At 48.7% G+C, this 20,762-nt stretch overlaps 1 protein-coding gene across 1 annotated transcript; it reads right to left on the reverse strand.

Annotated features, from left to right (window-relative positions):
• Window positions 1-728: 728 nt before the first annotated feature.
• Window positions 729-17,010, reverse strand: SIAH2 (siah E3 ubiquitin protein ligase 2). Its single transcript, XM_065876513.1, has 2 exons — window positions 16,295-17,010; window positions 729-1,347 (listed from the first exon to the last, which is right to left on the reverse strand). The coding sequence occupies exons 1-2, from the start codon at window positions 16,706-16,708 to the stop codon at window positions 790-792; spliced, it is 972 nt and encodes a 323-aa protein (XP_065732585.1). The 5' UTR covers window positions 16,709-17,010; the 3' UTR covers window positions 729-789.
• Between the last annotated feature and the right edge of the window lie 3,752 nt (window positions 17,011-20,762).

Genomic DNA, 20,762 nt, shown 5'->3' on the forward strand with positions numbered 1-20,762 from the left:
GCCATCAAAAGCCATCTGACTTGCTTTCCTAGGCAATCCACCCCAAACACGAGACAGTGACCAGATCTCAGGACTGTGTTCATGGGGGTCTGTAGTTCTAGTTTTAATTTTGTGGTGGGGGGTGTGTGTGGATGAAATAGTAGAAAGACAAACAGTATCAGCAGAGGGCAATCTTAAAGCACCTTTAAAATCTGGACCCTTTCCCACAATTTAACCCATTAATTCTCAAACTTTACTGTTGGAAAGAATCCCCTGATGAGATTGTTAAATTCGCAGGCTCCCCAGACTGCATGTTTCAGGTGAGCCCTCCAGGTGATTCTATGCACATTGGTTAGCCATCTGGTTTGAGAAACACTGTTTAAATTGCATTGAAACGATTCACACCCCCTTAAACACAAGATAAAAGTAAACTTAAGGAATCTGCTGACAGTCACTGTGCTTTTGTCAGCTTGCAGGGACCAATGCAGGGAGGCAGGCAGGAAAGAGCCTCCGATTCCTAACATACGGGTCTAGAGGAGCCCGAACAACCTGTCAGGTGCTGTTCAGGAAGTAAATGAAATTGAATAATAAAGTTGATTTTAGGTCACAGAGCGGCCTCCAAATGACTAACAGGCCAACCTCCTCCATCCCAGTTTAATGAACTTTCTTGAGCCGATGCCAGATGGGAAGCTGCCGTTCACACAGAACACGGGGTAACTGTGGGTCTTGACTTGTGAAGACACAGTGAATAAAACATCTATAAAAACCTTTATTAACCATAGAGCACTACATCCAAATCATTTCAGTACATCACGGACAACACGTAGAAATAGTCACATTGATTCCAAGGTTCCCATTATCTGCGAAAAGATGTGCTATGGCTGTGTCGAACACCAGGCAGTCGCTGTTCATGATGGCCGAGGACACGCCGTCGTGGATGGACCGGGGCGTGGCCTCCCAGGTCAGTCTCCTCCGGTTCCCGTTCAATTCCAGTCTGTAGGCGAAGTTCTCAGCCTGCTTGCGGGTGCCGATGAGCAGAACGATGGCGAAGAACTGCTGGTGGCCCTCGTACTTCTCTTGTTTCTCCAGCACCAGCATGAAGTGATGGCCAAAACACGACTGCATCATCACCCAGTCCACAGCCCCCGGCAGGTTAATGTCTGTGGCCAGGAAGACGATGTCTTCTCCCTGAAGGGTGGTGATGCTCTTGTGGGCGTGCATGAGATGGGACATCACGGCTTCCAGGGACCCCTGCCACTTGCAGGAAGCACCGGGACAAGGGCAAGAGTAGGGGCGGTATTCACAGATGTCTTCGTGCTCCGGCTTCTCCGTGTGGTGTAGGGTCAGGGAACAGCCCGTGGTGGCGTACTGCGGGGACAGAAAGAGTCAGAGTGAGACATCGGGCCTCCTCAACCTCTATGGGGCCAAACCTCCAAGAGCCTTCACCCGCTCAGGTTTCCAAGACTTAAACTGCATTCTTATTTCAACTACTTTTGCTCACGAGGAGTTAAACCTCGAAGACTTCAGAGTCTCAGTGCCTATTCATCCTCAGTACTGCCGTGCATAAAATCAGGGGCACATCCCGAACCAGGAATGAACTGCATTCCTGCCCCTGTTCCAACACTTAAAAACATGAGAACTCAAGTGCTCTTACTATAAATGTCTCAAACGAAATTGTGAAGCCAGCCCTAGAAAATCTGGCCTTTTCCTTATTTTCTGTGAATTTAAAGAATTTTTAAAAAGAATTTAGAATTGCTTAGGGGTAGGATAAGGAATATATGTTATCTCCAGACTAGTTTTCCCCTACAGACAATTTTGCAGAGAGTATAATTCCCCTCCATTGTCCCTGTCCACTTCTTCCTGGCTCAAATTGTGACCGGCAGGCAGCCTGTGGGAAGGCTGCCCTGTGGTTCCCTGCGCTTGCTGCTGGAGTGACCAGCCCAGGGCAGAAGAGAGCCCGCTGGACTTTCCCCAGACCCCTTCCTCAAGTCCACGTGCACTGCACATCTCTTCATGACCCGGTGGGTCAGGTCCTCGTGACAGGCCCGGTAAGAAGGGGAACTAAAGTGGGTCCTGGAGTGGCCGCTCGTCCTAGATGAGTTTTCTGACAGCCTCTCCCTCCAACGCTGCCTTAATAGGGTGGGAACAAAACCTTTTTCTCCCTGCACTCAGGATGACATTCCTGATGGATAAATCACATCCATCACGAGACAAGACCACGCCAAAAGGAATTAGATTTCTATACCCAACCTTCATAAGAATGACCATGTTAATTCCCAGATACCGGATGGAGAATCAGCTCACAAGTAGACACTTGCCCAGAGTACTACGCTGTTGTTTTGTCAAGGATGAGGAAACCTGAATGGACTTTTCAGGGGAAACCAGAAGTTAGCTTCATCCCCCTCGAGCCCAGGGTGGCAGGTATGCCATCTGGGTTCCCCCACTTGGATTCCCCTGCCCCCTGTTGAGACATGAAGACACCAGATGAGTGAAGGGCCACGTCATTTTTCTTCTTTTTTTTTTTTGGCCATGCCAGGCAGCTTGCAGGATCTTAGTTCCCCAACCAGGGACTGAACCCAGGACCACATCAGTGAAAGAGCCAAGTCCTAGCCACTGGACGGCCAGGTTAGTGCCCCATGTCATTTTTCTAAGATGCTATGTCCAATGCTAAAAACACAAAACCAAACCCCACAGCTGTTTTTGCTTCTCCCTACCCTGCTTTAGGGAATAAACCCCTTATAAACTGTAAATAGGTCACATTCTCACCTTTACAGCCGAATTCATCACTAGCAATAAGCAGACACTGAGCATCTTCTCCTTACAAGACCCTAAGCTATAGTCACTGAGTGGATACAGAGCAGAGAAGGCAGCTACCACCCTTAGGGAGATGAGTCTCCCCTAATACGGAAGAAGAGGGTGGCTTAAAGAGAGAGATGCAGCTCCTTCCTCCTCTGTACCTAAAGTGAATTATAACGGTCTTCAGTAGAAATTGGCAGAAGTAGTTGACCGGTTACTTACTTTGCCCGTAGGAATTGTGTGTTCATCTTTTAAAACCACAGACTAGGGCTTCCCTGGTGGCGCAGTGGTTGAGAGTCCGCCTGCTGATGCAGGGGACGCGGGTTCGTGCCCCGGTCCGGGAAGATCCCACATGCCGCGGAGCGGCTGGGCCCGTGAGCCATGGCCGCTGAGGCTGCGCGTCCAGAGCCTGTGCTCCGCAACGGGAGAGGCCACAACAGTGAGAGGCCCGTGTACCGCAAAAAACAAAACAAAACCAAAAACCACAGACTAATTTTAAAAGCACAGGTATAAGAAACTTAATCAGGAGAAACAAATTTATTTATCCATATATATTTATAGTTTGTGTTCCTAATAGTGTAAGGCCCTAAAAGACACACCTCTATTAACTGTGTTTTAAATCTAGGGTGAGGCTCGGAATACAGAGCCTTCTGATGGTTTTCTGTGAGTGATGGGTGAGGCACTTCTGCCGGGTGTTTAAAAACACACATCCACACAATAAAAATAGCAAGAATTGGCCCAGAGCCTGGCAGATTCCCTGGCTGAAACAAGCCCTCAATATTTGGTTCTGAAGACCTTTCAGCATTGGCTGTTTACCACAGCTGCCTAGGAATAATTCCAGGAATGAGATGAACTCTGGCACAGAGTGTACAGCAAAGTACCACCTGCCCCTCTTCCCCAGCCCAAAGCCCCAAACCACTCCAGGTTCACGAAGTCAAACGTACAACAAATATCTATCACCTAGCAATCATTTTAGAACTTTTCCTTGCGTCACTCAAGTAGGAATATTTATATTCTGAATTATTGGTTTGCCTTACAAGTCACACACTCTTCCTTCGACCCAAATACAGAGAACAGGGGACCTCCCCAGATTACACGAATAGACCAGGCGTTACTTAGCATCTGTGTGGACAGTGACCTTATGAGAAAAGATCTTGCTACGGCCTCTATTAACTTAAATAAATACAATTTTAAAGTGTTAATGTGCTTACTCTGCTTTTCGTAAACAAGCTGAACGTTAATGCCGATCTACTCCTTCTCTTTTCCATCATGGGTGAGGGTGTGTCTTCATGACCACTGGCACCACTGTTAGGACGACTAGATTAGAGGTGATCTCTCAAAAGGAAAGATCTAAACTTTCAACGTGTGTGCACTCACACACACACGTACATACTTGTGCCACACTTCATACTTGTGACAGTCTCGCCATTGTTCTGGAATGACGTTCTTGTCACCTGCATTAGGGGCACTCCTCCAGGGATCAGAGGGCAGGCTTCAGGGTCTGTGAATTCCCCGAGACTGTCTATAAAATGGTCTAGGTGCCACTGAGGAGCAAACCCAAACGGCACTGGTCCCTGGGCTTGTGTTTTCTCGACAAGCTCCAAGGATTTCTAAGGGCTGCCAACCTCTGTGGCGCAGATCCCGCCCCCTGTGGTGTTTGCTGTCAGAGGGGCCACATCATGCAACAATAAACAGCTCAAATACATCAGAAAAGCAGGTAACTATGCAAAGGAAGACGGGGTGGGGGGCGGTGATAGGTGATTTCAAAGTGGGGAGAGGCTGAGGAAGAGGGCGGATGGGAAGCCTCACTGTGGATGAAGCGGACTGTGGATGGTGCAGGTCCATCCAGTTCTAGCAGAGGGTTAGTGGAGCAAACAGTGGGGATAAAACCTAAATGAGGAGGAGGGCCCAGGCTCCGTCAGGGACATCACTGACAGTTTAGTTTATTTTCCGGGTTTCTCTACAGCAGCACTATTGACAAAGAGCAGATACGTCTGGGTTTGGGGGGCTGTGCACTGGAGGATGTTTAGCAGCATCCCTGGCCTCTGCCCACTAGATGCCAGAGCATCTCCCCACCCACCACGTTCTGACAACCAGAAATGTCACCAGGCCTGGCCAAACGTCTCCTGGGCGGCAGTATCACCCCAGTTGAGAGCCACTGATCTTCAATGAGTGACAGAGCCCGGCGGGGCAGCCACGCTCGCAGCCGCGAGGAGGGGCCACACCAGGACGCGGGTGGGGCTGGTCACCGGCCCAGCCGGCGGGCGCTACCCAGGGCAGCTCAGGAACGCCAGCTCTGACGCACCACTAGACCTTGATGGCTTGTGCAGCGTGGAGGGAGCCTGGGGCGCTGGTTCCACCCGTTTCACAGACTGACTGACTCATCCTGGCCACGTCGGCACTGGTGGCCACACCAGGGTCAGAGCCCTGTGTTTCCGGGTCCTCTGCTGCTCTTTTTCGGCACACGACAGCTTAGGAGTCAGACAGTCTAAGAACCACTCTTGAGAAAAAGACAATTTCCATCTGCCTTGATGCCCCGTACCCTCCACGGAACACACACACAACACCCAGCGTCCACAGATACACTGCTTCTGGAAGCAGGTTCGAATACGAACTTCTTCCTTGGGTGGCAAGGAGAAAAAACAGCCCTGAAAGCAGCCCACCCTAAGGAATGAGGTGGCGGTACCTCACAAACAAGTAACCAGTAATTAGGCCCTCCCAGCCTTCCCTGGCCTCTGGCAAGAAAGTCCTGAGGCTTCCCTTCTCTCAGTCTGGCTGGGGCCTGCCCACCCAAGGGGAGGGTTCAAAGGATGCCCGCTTTCCTTGAGACGCCCGCTTCTTCACTGCACACACTTGTTCCTGAGATAAAGCACCTGGGCTGCTTCGCAGAGGGCTGTCCGCAGCCTGGGACACATCCACGGTTATAAATGAGATTTCTCCACCGGCAAGTATCTGCTCGTCTCTTCCGGGGCTGAGTGGGATGTGCTTTAAGTGAACCTCTTTAACGGGAGGTTAGGGGAGACACGGACACACACAGGAGCCCAAAGCTAAAGAAGAATGTGTGTGGCATGGGGGAGACGGCCCAGCAGAGTGAGAAACAAAGCGATGTTGAAATAACATTTCTGACTTCTCTTTTAGAAACTCTGCACGTTCCGATGGCTCAAGAGTCTTGTGCAAACACGTTCTGCCATGAAAAGGGCAACATGTGACCCGGTGCCTCATTCTGATGTCTTTGCAGAGAGCAGTAAATAGTGCCAATTGTTTTCTGGACGTGGGGTTAGAAGGTTGTTTTACTTAGGCTGGAATTTAGACAAGGTTTTTTTCCCTTTTTGGCATACAGACACCTTGACACCCAAATACACACGACGAGGTGTGTCAGAAACGTAGTCAAACACTAGACACCTGTTATTTACCTAAGAAACGCAGGTATATTATATTTATGGAATGGGTATATAAACAGAATTCTTAGCTTGCATGCCAGTTAAGGTCATGGATCCTGTAAGTCTTCTCACCTATTTAATCAAATCTGAGTCCATGCGATTCAAGAACGATTTGCTGGACTCCCACAGTCAACAGTCTGTGACCCTGGAGGCGCCGTGCACAGAAGCAGGTCCCTCCTGGGGACTGTGAGGTAACCGCCTCGCCTCCCCTGCTTACCTCCTAGGAAACGGTGAAATGTATTCGCAAAGTGTCTGCCAGCGCCTCAAACGAGAATGGCTCAAGAGAAACAAAGTACAACATATATTGTGCTGCTGATGCTTATAAACTTTTGAATTAAATCCAAGAAACGACCTTGTCTTGGAGTAAGCGTAAGCAAAAGCAAAGTGCACTTTCTTTCCATCTAAATAAGCCGTCGTCATCACAGAATGCACACTGACAGCCAAATGCAATGTCTGACCCTGGACTGGGAAACCAAAATTGCTACAAAGGGCATTGCTGGGGCAACCACTGAAATTTGAATATGGACTATAGATTAGATAAGAATATCCACTGCATATCACATTATCACCTTATTTACATAAACTATTTGTGCCAGGGGTGGTGGTGGGGTGTTTATAGCTTTTCTGAAACCTCACATAGATGGGGAGACACGATGCTTTTGTCGTTTTGATGGCTATATGTCCCTCTTGCTTAAAATGTGTTTACAACCACTGGTGGAGTGGGTGTGATTAGAACTCAAGTACCCAGTGTCCTGTGTAAACTTGGATTGAGCCTACCTACCTACCAAGTCACCTCTGAGTGGGTCCATAAAGCTACCTACTACTCAGCCCTTAGCTGTTATTACCAGTGGAGAATTTCAGACGTGGGTAACAGGAGAAAGTGACATCTCTTCTTTATTATAATAATCATACTCACCCTGCATCTGTCTTGTCTAGCATCCTTCCTCTAAGGACTTCATCGGATTTTCACTTAACTCAAACGGTATATTCCTCACCTCTGCTATGAGGTAGTGCAAAGACATAACTATCTACCCATAGTGCAGTAACAGTTTCACAGAGAAGACAGTGTCACTCAGTACTTGAGCTGTCAAACAGCGGTGAGGCGAAGAAAATACATTTAACTTTATAAAACTTTCTTCCGGAGAAGGCAATGCTAATTCACATCTTAGGCTCAAAAATTCCTCCTTTTTGCCTACGAAAAAGTCAACGAGCCTCATGGGGCAGAGTTTTCTTACTCAAGGTGACTTGATGGAAGAGTCTGGCATCTTATTATTGCAGTCATCTGAGAACATCCTCTCTTGGGGAGGGGTGTGTGTGCGTTTGGCCTTACAAAGACTCCTTGGGCTGGCAGGGGGTTCTTTTTAATCTTGGAAATGTTAAACAAAAGTTGACTTTTGACCAAATATACCTCTCATCTGACCATAGCTCGAGCTAGCAGGCAACCTCACAGTGGCTTGGAGAACCAGTTTCGTAAGGTCCCTTCAGAGTCTCTGTTCAAGCAAACAAAAGCACCGTAAAGGAGGAGCTGGAGTGAGAGGCGTTATGGGCCTTGTCCAGACTTTCTCAGTACACCCTTCCCGCCAAGCTCCCACCTGCATGATCACGTTCACTGCCCTGCCCACCCTTCAAACGGCGCCACGATCCCTCTGGACGTTTTTCTCAGTGAATGCAACTGAATTCACAAGAAGGCTGAAGTGGCAGGGTTGCCAGATGTAGCAAATAAAGATACACGCAGCTCAGTACGTTACAGACAATATTTGGGTTATACTTATATCAAAAAATTATTTGAAACTCAAATTTAACTGGGCATTCTGTATGCCCAGTTAAATAAAAGGCCCCTTCTGGTACCACTACTGCCATCCCTCCAAAAGCCACTACGTGAGGCTGGGATCCCTGTTCCTCAGCTGGTGGAGTTGGTAGCAGAAAGGGCAGGAGGTTATGTGTAATTATAAGGCACATTCTGGAGTTTCTGCTCCCCAAACAAACAAACTTTGGGCAGATCTCTTAGGGGGCATGCTAACCGTGTCCTACTTCCTTTACAAAGTAATTAGGAGGATAACATGAGATAATGCACCTGGCTCGGACCAGGTAAACAACATTTTCTACAAGCACTGGCCTTCCATACAGCCCCATCAGGATCTTCCATCCCTTCCTTCTCTGTGGGCATGCTGCTACTCATCCTTTTTATTTTAATTTTTAAAAACATTTTAATTTATTTTTGGCTGCGTTGGGTCTTCGTTGCTGCGCGCGGGCTTTCTCTAGTTGCGGTGAGCGGGGGCTACTCTTCGTTGCGGTACTCAGGCTTCTCATTGCGGCGGCTTCTCTTGTTGCACAGCACTGGCTCTAGGTGCACGGGCTTCAGTAGTTGTGGCACATGGGCTCAGTAGTTGTGGCGCACAGGCTTAGTTGTTCCCCGGCATGTGGGATCTTCCCGGACCAGGGCTCGAACCCATGTCCCCTGCATTGGCAGGCAGATTCTTAACCACTGCGCCAGCAGGGAAGTCCTGCTCATCCTTTTTAATGCAGCTCCAACACCACCACTGAGGGAGGCCTCCAGACTCCTTTGCTCCTACTACTTCAGAAGGGCTCTGTTGGCACATCTATCTCCAGAGTTAGACTCAGAGTTTCAGAAGGATGGGGTGGGAGGGGTGGGGCGATGGCTGGCTAGGCAGATGGTTTGTAGGAAGAGAGGGCTTGGGGCTGCAGGGGATTCCAAGGCAGGGGTGGGTCTGATGAAAAGTCAGTGGGTCATCAGGAGGGGCCAACTCTCGCCTGATGTTACATGAGGGAGAAAAAGCAGGCAGCAGCATTAAAAAAAGCAAAAGGATAACACCCATTGCTGGTGACGCTGGAGAGAAGTGGGCACTTGATTGTAAATGATTCTACATGAGAAGGCAATTTGGCTGTATGAGCAATAGCTTCTGATTTCTGCACCTACCCTTTGGCCCTATCATTCAACATCTAGGAATTTATCATTAGGAAATAATTATTTTCTTATGCACAGGGCTTCAGTTATAGCAGTACTTTTCTTTCTTTTCTTTTTTAAACACAGTAAGAAAACAGAATGATTTAAATGACCACAAACGGGAGTTTGATTAAATAACTGATACATTCATATCAACATTACATTCCATAACATTCCAGAGTTATGGAACTGCAATGCTATGCAGCCATTAAACAGGATCTTAAGGAATATTTATCAGTGTGGAAAAGCAGTCACAATGTGTTAGATGAAAAACCAGGTTATGAAATAGTATGTGGATTTCCCACCTGACTTGTTTTTCGTTGTTTGTATATTTTGATGTAGCGGTAAGTTTGCAAGGACCTATGCAAAAATGGTGCAGTGGCTATTCTAGGTGGTGGGGATTACGGAAAATAATATCAAATTGAAATCTCCCATATGTCCTACATTAAAAATAATGATCATGGGCTTCCCTGGTGGCGCAGTGGTTGAGAGTCCGCCTGCCGATGCAGGGGACGCGGGTTCGTGCCCCGGTCTGGGAAGATCCCACGTGCCGCGGAGCGGCTGGGCCATGGCCATGGCCGCTGAGCCTGTGCGTCCGGAGCCTGTGCTCCGCAACGGGAGAGGCCACAACAGTGAGAGGCCCGCATACCGCAAAAAAAAAAAAAAAAAAAAAACCCCAAAAAACCAACCAGAGTAAGAGGTAGCCTGGGGAAGAAGGAGTGAGCCAAAGACACTACCTTTATTGATTGAAAGTTATAAAACAGGGCCCAGGTCCACACATTTAACACAGGTTACCTTCCATCCATCTCGACACTGTCTGTGGCTGAAAACTGGGAAGGGGATAACCTTTTACTCACAGACACTGTACAGTGTAAAATTCATTACAATAAAGTCTTTACCCAACTGGAAATGAGAATGACAGCTTCCCAATTTTTAAGAAACGAATGGAGAAAGATGCACACGTGGGGCAAAGTTGATGAAATTCTGCTAGGGTATTTTCTGTATCTCTCACAAGCATCAGAAAGTACACTCAGGTTTAATATAAAAACACATTTGCGGACTTCCCTGGTGGTTGAGAGTCTGCCTGCCAGTGCAGGGGACACGGGTTCGAGCCCTGGTCTGGGAGGATCCCACATGCCGCGGAGCAACTGGGCCCGTGAGCCACAACTACTGAGCCTGCGCGTCTGGAGCCTGTGCTCCGCAACAAGAGAGGCCGCGACAGTGAGAGGTGCACCGCGATGAAGAGTGGCCCCCGCTCGCCACAACTAGAGAAAGCCCTCGCACAGAAACGAAGACCCAACACAGCCAAAAATAAATTTATTTTTTTTTTAAAAAGTAAAATAAAATAATTTTTTTAAAAATTTAAAAAGAACCCCAAAAAACCACATTTGCTCAGGAAGCCTTTCTGTGTGACTCACCAGCAACACACAATGGCTCTGAAGGCTGGTGTTCACTCTGGCAAATGTGTACCGACTATGTGCCCCTTTCAAGGAGTGAGGAGGACCTTACGGGTGGGAATGAGAAATGTCACAGTTCACAAATTTCATCAGATGTACAAGTCTGGCTCTTAAGACATTTTACACTGAGGTCTTACTGTAGTCATTTGTATACAGCACTTTATATGCGGCTTCAAAAAAAAAGGGCAACTCTAATCCATTCCTAGGCTGGGGACTTTATACGTCAGACCTGCTGTACCTTTTGGCTCTGCTTGTACTAAAGATCACCTTTAAGTAACAATGATTTAGTCTAGTTCCAGGCGGTGACGACCTGTGAAAAATCTTTGGCCAACTCTGTGTAGAATCAGCATTAAACTTTGGTACTCTTTCCTAGTTGGGGCTTCTGTTCTTGATTTTATATTCAAAAGCTGTCAACTTTGTTCTTGAAAATCTTGAGCCTCACCAGAAATGCACATGGACCCCAGTGCCTGCCAGCACAGGCTTTTAGGAGGCAACCTGGTCAACTTCAGCCAGGAGTGAGGACGGCAGGGACGATTTCCAAAGTAAAGGATTTTGTCTTAGGGGAATTACTGAGGCTCAGAAGAGATCTTTGAAATTGTTTTGGCAAATCAGCTTATACCCTCAGAATTTAGGTGACTGATCACCCATCACCTAGCAACCACTGTGATCCCACCCATCTTCCATCTGATTTGGTGAAGCAGAAGCCCTCTCCAGCACTTCTGATCTGAGAGCGCCCACCAGCTAGGGGTTATCTCCGTTCTTTTAAACTGATGAACAAAAAGGTTCAAGGAAGTAGTGACTGGACTGAGGTCACAGAAAGCCAGGATGAGAACCCAGTCCTGTCTCCTGCGTAGTGCCCTTTTCCCTTGGACAGCTCGCTAGATTCCCAAATTTTAGGGCAAAAAAAGATCCTTGGTATAATCATTTAGTTCAACTCCTTCTCCTAAAGGCACTCAGGTGCCTTGTACAAAGTCAAACATCTAGTCAATGGGACAACAGTTCAGGTCTCCCAAAGGCCAGAAGGTTGGCATTCTCTCTGGGCAAAACAAAGATGAAAAGGGAATAAGCTGTAACAGTTGGGGCCTATCAGAGTTTCAAAGTTCACGCATGCTCAGAGTTAAATGAGAACTTCCAGGCTCAATGGATGCTTTCTAGAAGAGAACCAGGTCAGAGGTTGCACACTGGCAGCTGGAATTTGGTCTGCGGACGTGGTTGGTTGGGCCTGCAAGTACTGGCTTTACATTTGAATTTGGCCAATGTTAAAAAAAAAAAAAAAAATTGAGATTTAAAAAAAAATTTATTTATTTATGGCTGCGCTGGGTCTTCGTTGCTGCGTGCAGGCTTTCTTTAGTTGCGGCGAGTGAGGGCTACTCTTCGTTGCGGTGTGCGGGCTTCTCATTGTGGTGGCTTCTCTTGCTGCGGAGCATGGGCTCTAGGCGCGCGGGCTTCAGTAGTTGTGGCACACGGGCTCAGTAGTGGTGACTCGCGGGCTCTAGCACGCAGGCTCTGTAGTTGTGGCGCACGGGCTTAGTTGCTCCGCGGCATGTGGGATCTTCCCGGACCAGGGCTCGAACCCGTGTCGCTTGCATCGGCAGGCGGATTCTTAACCACTGCGCCACCAGGGAAGCCCAAATTGAGATATGTAACATTCAAAAAATCCAGATTTCTGGCTTTTCTTGAAAAAATCCAAAGGTCTGGCATGGCTGCATCCACATTCCCATCCCTGCCAACCAGCCAGACTCAGGCAAAAGTTGCCCTCTTTGAAGGTGGCATGTGTGGTCCAACTCCCAACCACCCCCGCTGCCCCTGACGTCACCCGAACCTGAGGTCACGCGTCAGATGCCTCTGTCCCTCGCATTACCTGTCCCTGCTGGTATTTACAATTTGTCCCTACCTGACTAGGTGAGTCCACACTGAGGAGCTTTTAACTTTCAGCTGGATTATCTAATTTGACTTTTTTTTTTGAGCGACACTAACAACACTGTCACAATCCAACTGCAGGGAAGACTTAATCTGACAGAGGCTTTCCAGTTCCGTAATTATTTGGTGATAATGCTGCTAGAAACTTTCAGAGCAGCCAAAGAAAAAGTGGAAAGAAAACGTCTCACAGTGTAAGTGGGCTGAGATGGTTGAGCATTTCCCACGGCTGCGAAGAGAAATACTTGGCTGATATTAAAATACACTGTTGAGTGGGGGGCACTGATGTGTCAACCTTCACTTCTCCCCCTACACCCACGCTCCCCGGAGGTGGCGGTGGGTTTGAGATAAGGGGATAGGATGCCTAAACTTCTCAGGTGTGGCACAGGCCATAGAATGGACTAAAAATACCACAGGTGGCAGACAGCCATACTCTGATAGAGATCCTTTTTTTAAAAGGAGACCTGAGCTAATAGTGCATATGGTGCCCTCTATCAAAGGTGCTGGCAGGACTCTAGCCTTTAATTATGTGACCCCACGCCTACATAAGGAAGCTATTTGGCAACTCATCCATTTTGGGGGCGACTGAAGCACAAGCAGTTCAGAGCTGGGTTGAAATCCCCCCAAATATTAGGTTTGTCGGCGGTTCCCTCCCTCCTCTCCCTGCCACCCCGCCGCCGGATCTTCTCACCCAACAAGCCCTACAACATTCCTGTCAATGAATTTTCGAGTCAGCATCTATGTTGTCTCATCGGGATGTGTCCATCTGGTGAACTCATCTAGTCGGATGATTTTGTTACTGGTGTCAACCTCAAGTTATGCTTTGGAGCCTTGGAGTATAAGCTCACATTCCAAATCCCTACATAGTGAGTAGTACAAAGGATGTGTGCCTTCCGAATGTAGGTTTATGGGCTGGTCCACTGTGTGATCTCGACAAGTCACTTAACACTTAACCTCTCTATAGGCGCTTGTTTCCTCACCTGCGAAAAAGAAAAGCAAACTCATAAAAGATGACCTGCGCAAAGGAGGTGGCACGCAAAGGGCATCCAACAAGCATTCCACAGAGCCTCCCTTCTTTTCATGGAATTCTGGAAGCTACAGGTCCTCAGAAGTTGAACAGTCCAATCTCCTCATTACAGATGAGGACATCAAGGCCCCCAGAGGTGGTCTTGCAGGCAAACAGTGGCAGTGCTAGGCAACTCCTGAGACCTGGCTTCTGGTATTTTACCCAACATCCGTTTTCTCCCACGAGCCAGCCCATGAGAGAAACTCAGAGCAGGTAGGAACAAGTGACAAGGCAGTCCCTATGATTTGCAGGGGCAAGTGTGAAGCATAGGGCTTGCTAGGCAGACCTAGTTTGCTGAAGTCTGCCACAGGCCTCACCATTCCCTATTGCTCTCGGCCTCCCCAACAAACATTATCGCAGTTGCTTGCTGAGCCTCTGTATCCAGCCAAGTTTGGTTGATCCAAACTAGCTGGCTGAGCTGCCCTGTCGACAGTCTGGATTACTGATCACCCAGAGTTGAGGCATGCACACTCCAGCTCTACAAATCTCACACATATGCATTCGCACAAAAGTGAGCCCCCAGGCCACTTTCTAAGCTCGGTTCCTGGTCTGCAGGGTGATGGCTGACCCTGTCTCATTTCAGCTTGCAAAGCGATGGCTTTGTCCAAGTGCAGTCTTACAGAATGGGAACTTTAAAAATCACTGACATGTACAGAAACGCTGGATACCCTTGATTCCCAAGAGAACTCTTCTTCAAGAGAGACTTCACACTAGGAAAGCACACATGCTTCAACAGGAACCAGAATCTTGGATCCTGAAAGTGAAACTTCATACTTCAGACAGCATGTTGTAACTGTCCCTTTCCCTTTCTCTAGGGAGCAACATAATGCTTTTATGATACTGCTTTTTAAAAATAAATTAGGGATAGCTGACTGATGTCCAATGCTCATTTGTGACCTGCAATTCATCTAAAATAATTTCTTTTATCAGCCACTGAAGGTTTGGGGGAAAGTGAAAGGCTGAGAAGACGGCTCCCCAGAAACCCTGTGGGGCATCTACCACCTCCTCATCCAAGCCCCACAAAATATCTCAAACCTCAAATATCCACTCTTACGTCACCTATCGCCAAACCTTCTCTTGATCACTAGGCTGCCACCTTCTTCATGACCCTAAGAAAATTTTGGAACTATTTTGTCTAAATTTTATAACAACCTACTACTGGGCTGGGTGAATTAGTAAGCATTACATGAGGAGTAGTTGAAAGCGGAGTCATTTATTAAGGTTGACTGAAAACCCATAGCCCAGACACGGCTTCAAACCCTTATTTGAATATGCTATTTTAAACCTGATTTGTGGTAGGGCACAGACCAAATTAAATCACTCATTTTACTGACTTGAGTCCCAAGCTTCAATTCTCTGGTGGACTATTTTTAATTTAAAAATAAGCTCTTGCCCTATAAAAGTAAGCAGCAGCAAGGAGAAACGCAAGACAGCCTAAATGGCCCAAGAGACAGTAGTTACTTTTACAAAAAAACACAGAAGTATTAATGACATTATTTCTAAGTTCAGAGAGTGAACTTTATGGTAAAATTCTAGGTTATAATAAGGTAACATAGAGAGGTATGTCTCTGAAACTGCTCCTGAAGATTTTTAAATGACAGATGTAGGTAAACAGATGCTACAATATGACCACACAATGCAATATTAGGCGGTCATTTAAAATACAAGGAGGTAGAGCTAGGTTGCAGACATAGAAAAATACGTGTGATGAAACGAATTTAAGACAGCAAGTTGCAGAAGCCATTTTTGGAGAAAAACTTATGTGTGCATATATAAACCTTTCTGACACTGACATCTACGATTCTATATTCAGCTGCGGAAGAGCACATGTATATATGGTTAGAAAAAACCCTATGCAGATGCATACTAAACCTAACATTGGTGGGAAAGGAGGTGCGACAACTTGCTCTTCCACCTGACTTCTTGTCTCAGTGATGTGCTTTTTTTGGCAAGATCATCGATAATTTTTTAACTAAATAAAAAATAAAGTGATGGGCTTTAAAGAACTGTAACAACAGCTCCTGCGTGCCCTTCCTGTTAAATTCCCATCAACTCTTGCTTTCACCCCACTTAGTGAAAAAACACAACTCCCCAGTTCTTGGAAGCCTGGGAGAGGGAAAGGCGTGGCTTACAGGTTTCTCTTGTTGCTGGAGGAAAACAGGCTGTAGGCACCCTTTTTTTAGCTACCCTCCCGAGGGCTCCCACGTGTCAGGGGTGCGCTGAAAGCAGGCGCGGGGTGCAGGAGGAATACAGTAGCAATTCTTCCAAGCCCAGCGCTGGTAAAGGGTGCGTTTGGTTCGCCCTTCCCCCCCGCCCCAATCCCCCAAAGATAGTCAGCTTCCCGGTCCAAGTTTTACTTGGGCGGCCCAGCTCTACCCAGCCTCAGTACACGTCTGCAGAGTACGCAGGCTCCGGGTGGGGAGAGCGTGAAGTGTTCTAACAACGATCGCGTGCCAATTAGGCTGGGGTCAGTGATCGGGCAGCTGTCAGCCCAGAGCTACTCTCAAAGTGGACAGGTGGGCATGGGGGAGCGTAGACAAGGTGTAAACATTTTTTTTTTTTTTTTTTAATAAGAGAGATGCCACCTGCCTCTCAGCGCCTGAGAGTGGGCTGGAGGACACAGGAGTTCCGGGACGTCGCCGGGTGGAGGTGCGCGGCTGGCACCTGGGCTTACCTTGCAGGGAAACAGGACTGCAGAGGCCACCTTCTCCATAGCCAGGTTCCTGATGCTGGGCGTCAGGGCGCCCCTGCACGTCGGGCAGCAGCTCAACTTCTGGCGGCATTGGTTACACACCAAGTGCCCGGCCTGGCACTGCAGGATGGGGGGCAGGACATAGTCAAAGCAGACCGGGCACTCGAAGAGCGAGGTCAGCTCGTGGTGCTGCGGGGACACCGGGCCAGCCCCGCCGCCGCCGGGGCCCGAGATCACCGCCGCCGCGGCGGGCACCGCGGACGAGCCGGGGCCCGCAGCCGAGATGGTGGCGGCGGCCGGGGGCGCAGTCGGGGACTGAGCGTGCTGGGGCTGCGGCGGCGGCTGCTTGCTGCAGGGTTTGTTAGCGCTGGGGCCGGTGGAGGACGGGCGGCTCATCGCGTTCCGAACCAACCATGGAACTGCGGGCGCCTGCCTGCCGCGGGGCCGCCGGGGTCAAGGCGGTGCGCGCCCCGCGGGCGGCGGGCTCCTGGGCAACGCCACCGCGCCCAGCCCGGGACCGAGCAGCGGAGGCGGTCGGCGCCGGGCAGGCGGGGGGGCCGAACCGCGCTGACGATCTCCGCGGTCCCCGGCGCTCCGAACACCCCTCCGCGCCCCCAGACTCCTCCTCCCGGAGGCGTCGCAGCCCCGAAGCCTAGCGGTGCGCAGAACCACGGCCCACTCGCTCCTGGAGCGGCAGCTGACGCAAGCCCCGGGGGCGCGCGCGGACGTGACGCTTGGATACGTGTGCGGCCGCCCAGGCGCGCGGGGACTGGCAGAGCCACCCTGCGCTGGAGCGCCGGCTCCGCCCGACTCCAGCTGGCAGCACGGGGAACCGCCTAGCGCGGGCGCTTCCTGCCGGGGCTGAGGGCCCGACCCGCGCCAGTGAGCATGTCCGGTCGCCGCTGTAGCCGCCGCGCGGGGTCTTGATTTTCCTGGCTGCGGAGGCGGGGGCCGCTCTTTGGGAAGGCGTTGCCCGAGCCCTCTGGCCGCACCCCGGGGAGTCACGCCGACGCTTCCCGCGGGCGCAATCCAGGACAACTTTAGGCGGGGCGGGTCCTTGGTTGGTGGGCGGGGCAGGACGCGGGCGCCCGACGACAACAGGTCGGAAAAACCGAGAGGTTTCACTTCCCTGGGTTGAGTCAGCAGCGCGCGGGCGAGGCGTGCGGCTCGGCCAGGCCAGCTCTTAGTCTGGAGCGCGGGGTCTGACCCGGAGCTTTGGGCGAGAGCAGGGCAAGGGGCTGGGGTTGGGTCTGCAGCGGGCGCGGGACCTAGTGCTGGGCTGTTAGGGGTGTGTTTGGGTCACTCCTTTGTCCTGCTCCCCAAGATGGAGAGGAGGTAAACTACTCCTTTCTCGTCGGACCTGCCGAAGCCTTCGTTGAATCGAGCGCCTTTGACTTGCTAGCAGGCCGGGGAGGGAGTTCGTGGACAGAGTTGGCTAAAAGGAGAGTTCGAGATCTCCAGAATCTAAGAATGTCAGAAATGTGGCTTGGGTCCTGAAGCCCCCGGAGGACAGTGGGTGATCCTCCAATACAACGCATCCTCATCTTTGAGATCCCTTGAAAGTCCAAGACTTTGGTGCAAGGTGTAGGAGAGACGGTGGTAAGGACTGGGTGAATAACGGTGGCCTCCGCTTACCATCTGTGTGACTTTGGACAAGTTCTTTAATTTCTCTGTGCCTCAATTTCCTCATTTGAGAAAGTGGAATAAAAAGAGCCCCTATTTTATAGGTGGGATAGTGAGGATTAAGTGAGTTTGATATATGCCAAGAACCTGGCCCATCATAAGCACTGCTTAACATTAGCTGTTATTTAAAAAAAAATACTCTTAGTGAATGTTTAATAATATTAATGAGTATCAGTGAATCAAATCTGTCCAAGAAATATACTGTTAGAGGCCGGAAGAAAGAAAGCTTAATCTTATACAGGGCATCTAGAAAGACTACATGCATGGAATTGGTGGAATTTGATCTAAATCTTGAAAAATAATAGATGTGATGTCATTCAGTCAATGTTTCCGGAGCATTTATTATGTACCAGCCACTGTTTGGGCTCTGAGAATGGTTCCAGTTTAGTCTCCGTTATAGTAAGGGAGCAATGCCAGTAGCCAAACACTCATGGAAGAGGTTTTCAGATGAATAGGGGGGGGTGAAGATACTGTAGCAGCAGCTAAAGCACAGTGAGGGAATGCATTGGGACTTGGGAGTGTGGAGGTGGAGCATGGGAGCCTCAATTGGCCTGATAGGACCTTTATGTCAATGTCAAGGGGTAGCCACTGTAGGTTTTGAAAGGCATAATAACATGGCTGAATCTGAGTTTTTGGAAGGGTACTTTGGGGAATACAAGAAAATAACCTATTGAGTGTCCACTATGTGCCAGGCATAGATAGTTCTAAGGACTTTGCAATAATCTTACATGATGGATATTATTGTCATCATCTCCATTTTACAGTCGAGACACAGGGAGATTAATTTGCTCGAGATCACACAGGTGATCATATTGGAAAAGCTTCAGAGCCCTCCTTCTTAACTACTAGCCTACATCCCTTTCAGTTGTACCCGACAACTACTTACAGTCTGGTTAAGGAGTCAAGGTTAGCGCACTCAACACAAAACAGTTACACAGCTGTAATAAAGCACTGAATTTTGTGGGTACACTTTACATAAATTCTTTCCTTAGCTGGCCATGAGAGGAAAAAATTTAATCATATTCTGTTTGTTTCATTTTTACCTTTTTATAGCATAAAGAACACAATAGTGACAACAACAGAAAAAATAAATCACCCAGTTTCACTTTTCTTGGAGAAGATAGAATATTTTCCACTTTTCATTTAAAACCCAAGCGAGTGGAATTTATTACCAGAATTTGTTTTCTTTCTCTCCAGCTCTGGCCTCTCAGTGCAGGTGGCCACCATTCTCAGATCCTACTGGCACTCTCTGGAGAAGTGGGTCCTTACCCTTGTCATGTTGATATGAGATTTCAGTATTCCAGCCAGCTAGGCCCTGGTTGTTCTAAAAGCAGTTTGGTTTTAGAGGTGTTGAAACAAAGGACAGAAAAGCAATTCTCCGCAGGGAGAATTTGGTTTACTTTTCCAAAAATACAACGAATCCATCCACTCGTGCCCTGGCAGACGCCTCCTGTGATATGGAGACATTTCTTCTTGCTTCCTCCTTCACGTCATTGCACTTCTGATTACGTTGACCTGGGTAATTAAAAAAAAAAATCTCTGGGCAGTTGCTAAGGGTGAGTGGGCTGAGCGTGCACAGGCTGACTGCTCACCCACATCAGTGACCTCTCCAGGCTGCCAGGCTGGCCTTTCTAGTCCTTCTTCCGTCTTCCTGCTTCCTTGGGGCTTTTGAATCAGAAAGAAGTGGCTTTGCACACTGGGCGCTGTGAGCTAGAGCCCTCTATCAGGAGGGCCCATGTGCTGAGCTGTGTTTATTTGCCCTTGGGAGTTGCTGCTACTGCTGGGTGACTTGTGGCCTGGGGAGGGCAGGGTGAAAGGTCCAGCCTTTTGTTGTCGCCTGATTCATGACCCATTTACCACATCTGCTGGAGGACAGGTTGGCTTCCTTCCCCCACCCACTGAGTCCTGGATTGCACAAAAGGGACATGTGTGAAGTAGGACACTGCTCCTTAACCCATCTCCCCCTCTGTACTACCCTTTAAAGACTAGGGGTAGGGACTTCCCTGGTGGTCCAGTGGTTGAGAATCCGTCTTGCAATGTAGGGGGCGCTGGTTTGATTCCTGGTACTGCAGGGCAACTAAGCCTGCGTGCTGCAACGAAAAATCCCATGTGCTGCAACTAAGACCTGACGCAGCCAATAAATAAATAAATATTTTTTAAAAATAAATAAAGACTAGGGGTATAATAAGTAACAATATCAGGGTGGGTCTTGTTTGTAAAAACTCACAGGGGACCCCTAATCTCACCTAAACCACTGAGCAGCCAGTGAGAAATGCTCCAGCTAGGCAGACAAGCTCTCAGATCTTCTTTCTGTAACTTACAAATTGTGTGGTTTTGCAAATGAGGCAGCTTCTGCAGTCAGGCAACTGGTGTGCATTTTCAGAGTGAAGTGTGGTTTTTTCTGTTTAGAGGTAGAGGTGACTCAGGAGTGCATTGGAGCTTGCTGGGTGGAAATTCCGATAAGGGGAGAGCTTGTGGGAAATTTGGAGGTGACTATGAGGCCCCCCTGGTAATTATGGTAGGTACTTTTACCTTTAGAAAGTACTTTTGTTTCTGGGGTAATTTCCACGTGCTCAAACTTCTTTTGAGTAATTAGCGGTCTTTTAAGGCAAGTGTTTCTTGAACAATCACTGCGGACTTAGTACTGTGCGTTGTACAAAGTAGGCATATATGTATTTGCATTATTTTTGTATCCATACTTAGCTAATATTTCTCTAGTGTTCGTCGTGTGCCGGCCACTGTTCTCAGCACTTTACGTGTTTTAATT

The sequence above is a fragment of the Phocoena phocoena genome, chromosome 4 (genome assembly GCF_963924675.1).
Source record: "Phocoena phocoena chromosome 4, mPhoPho1.1, whole genome shotgun sequence".
Classification (NCBI taxonomy): Eukaryota; Metazoa; Chordata; class Mammalia; order Artiodactyla; family Phocoenidae; genus Phocoena; species Phocoena phocoena.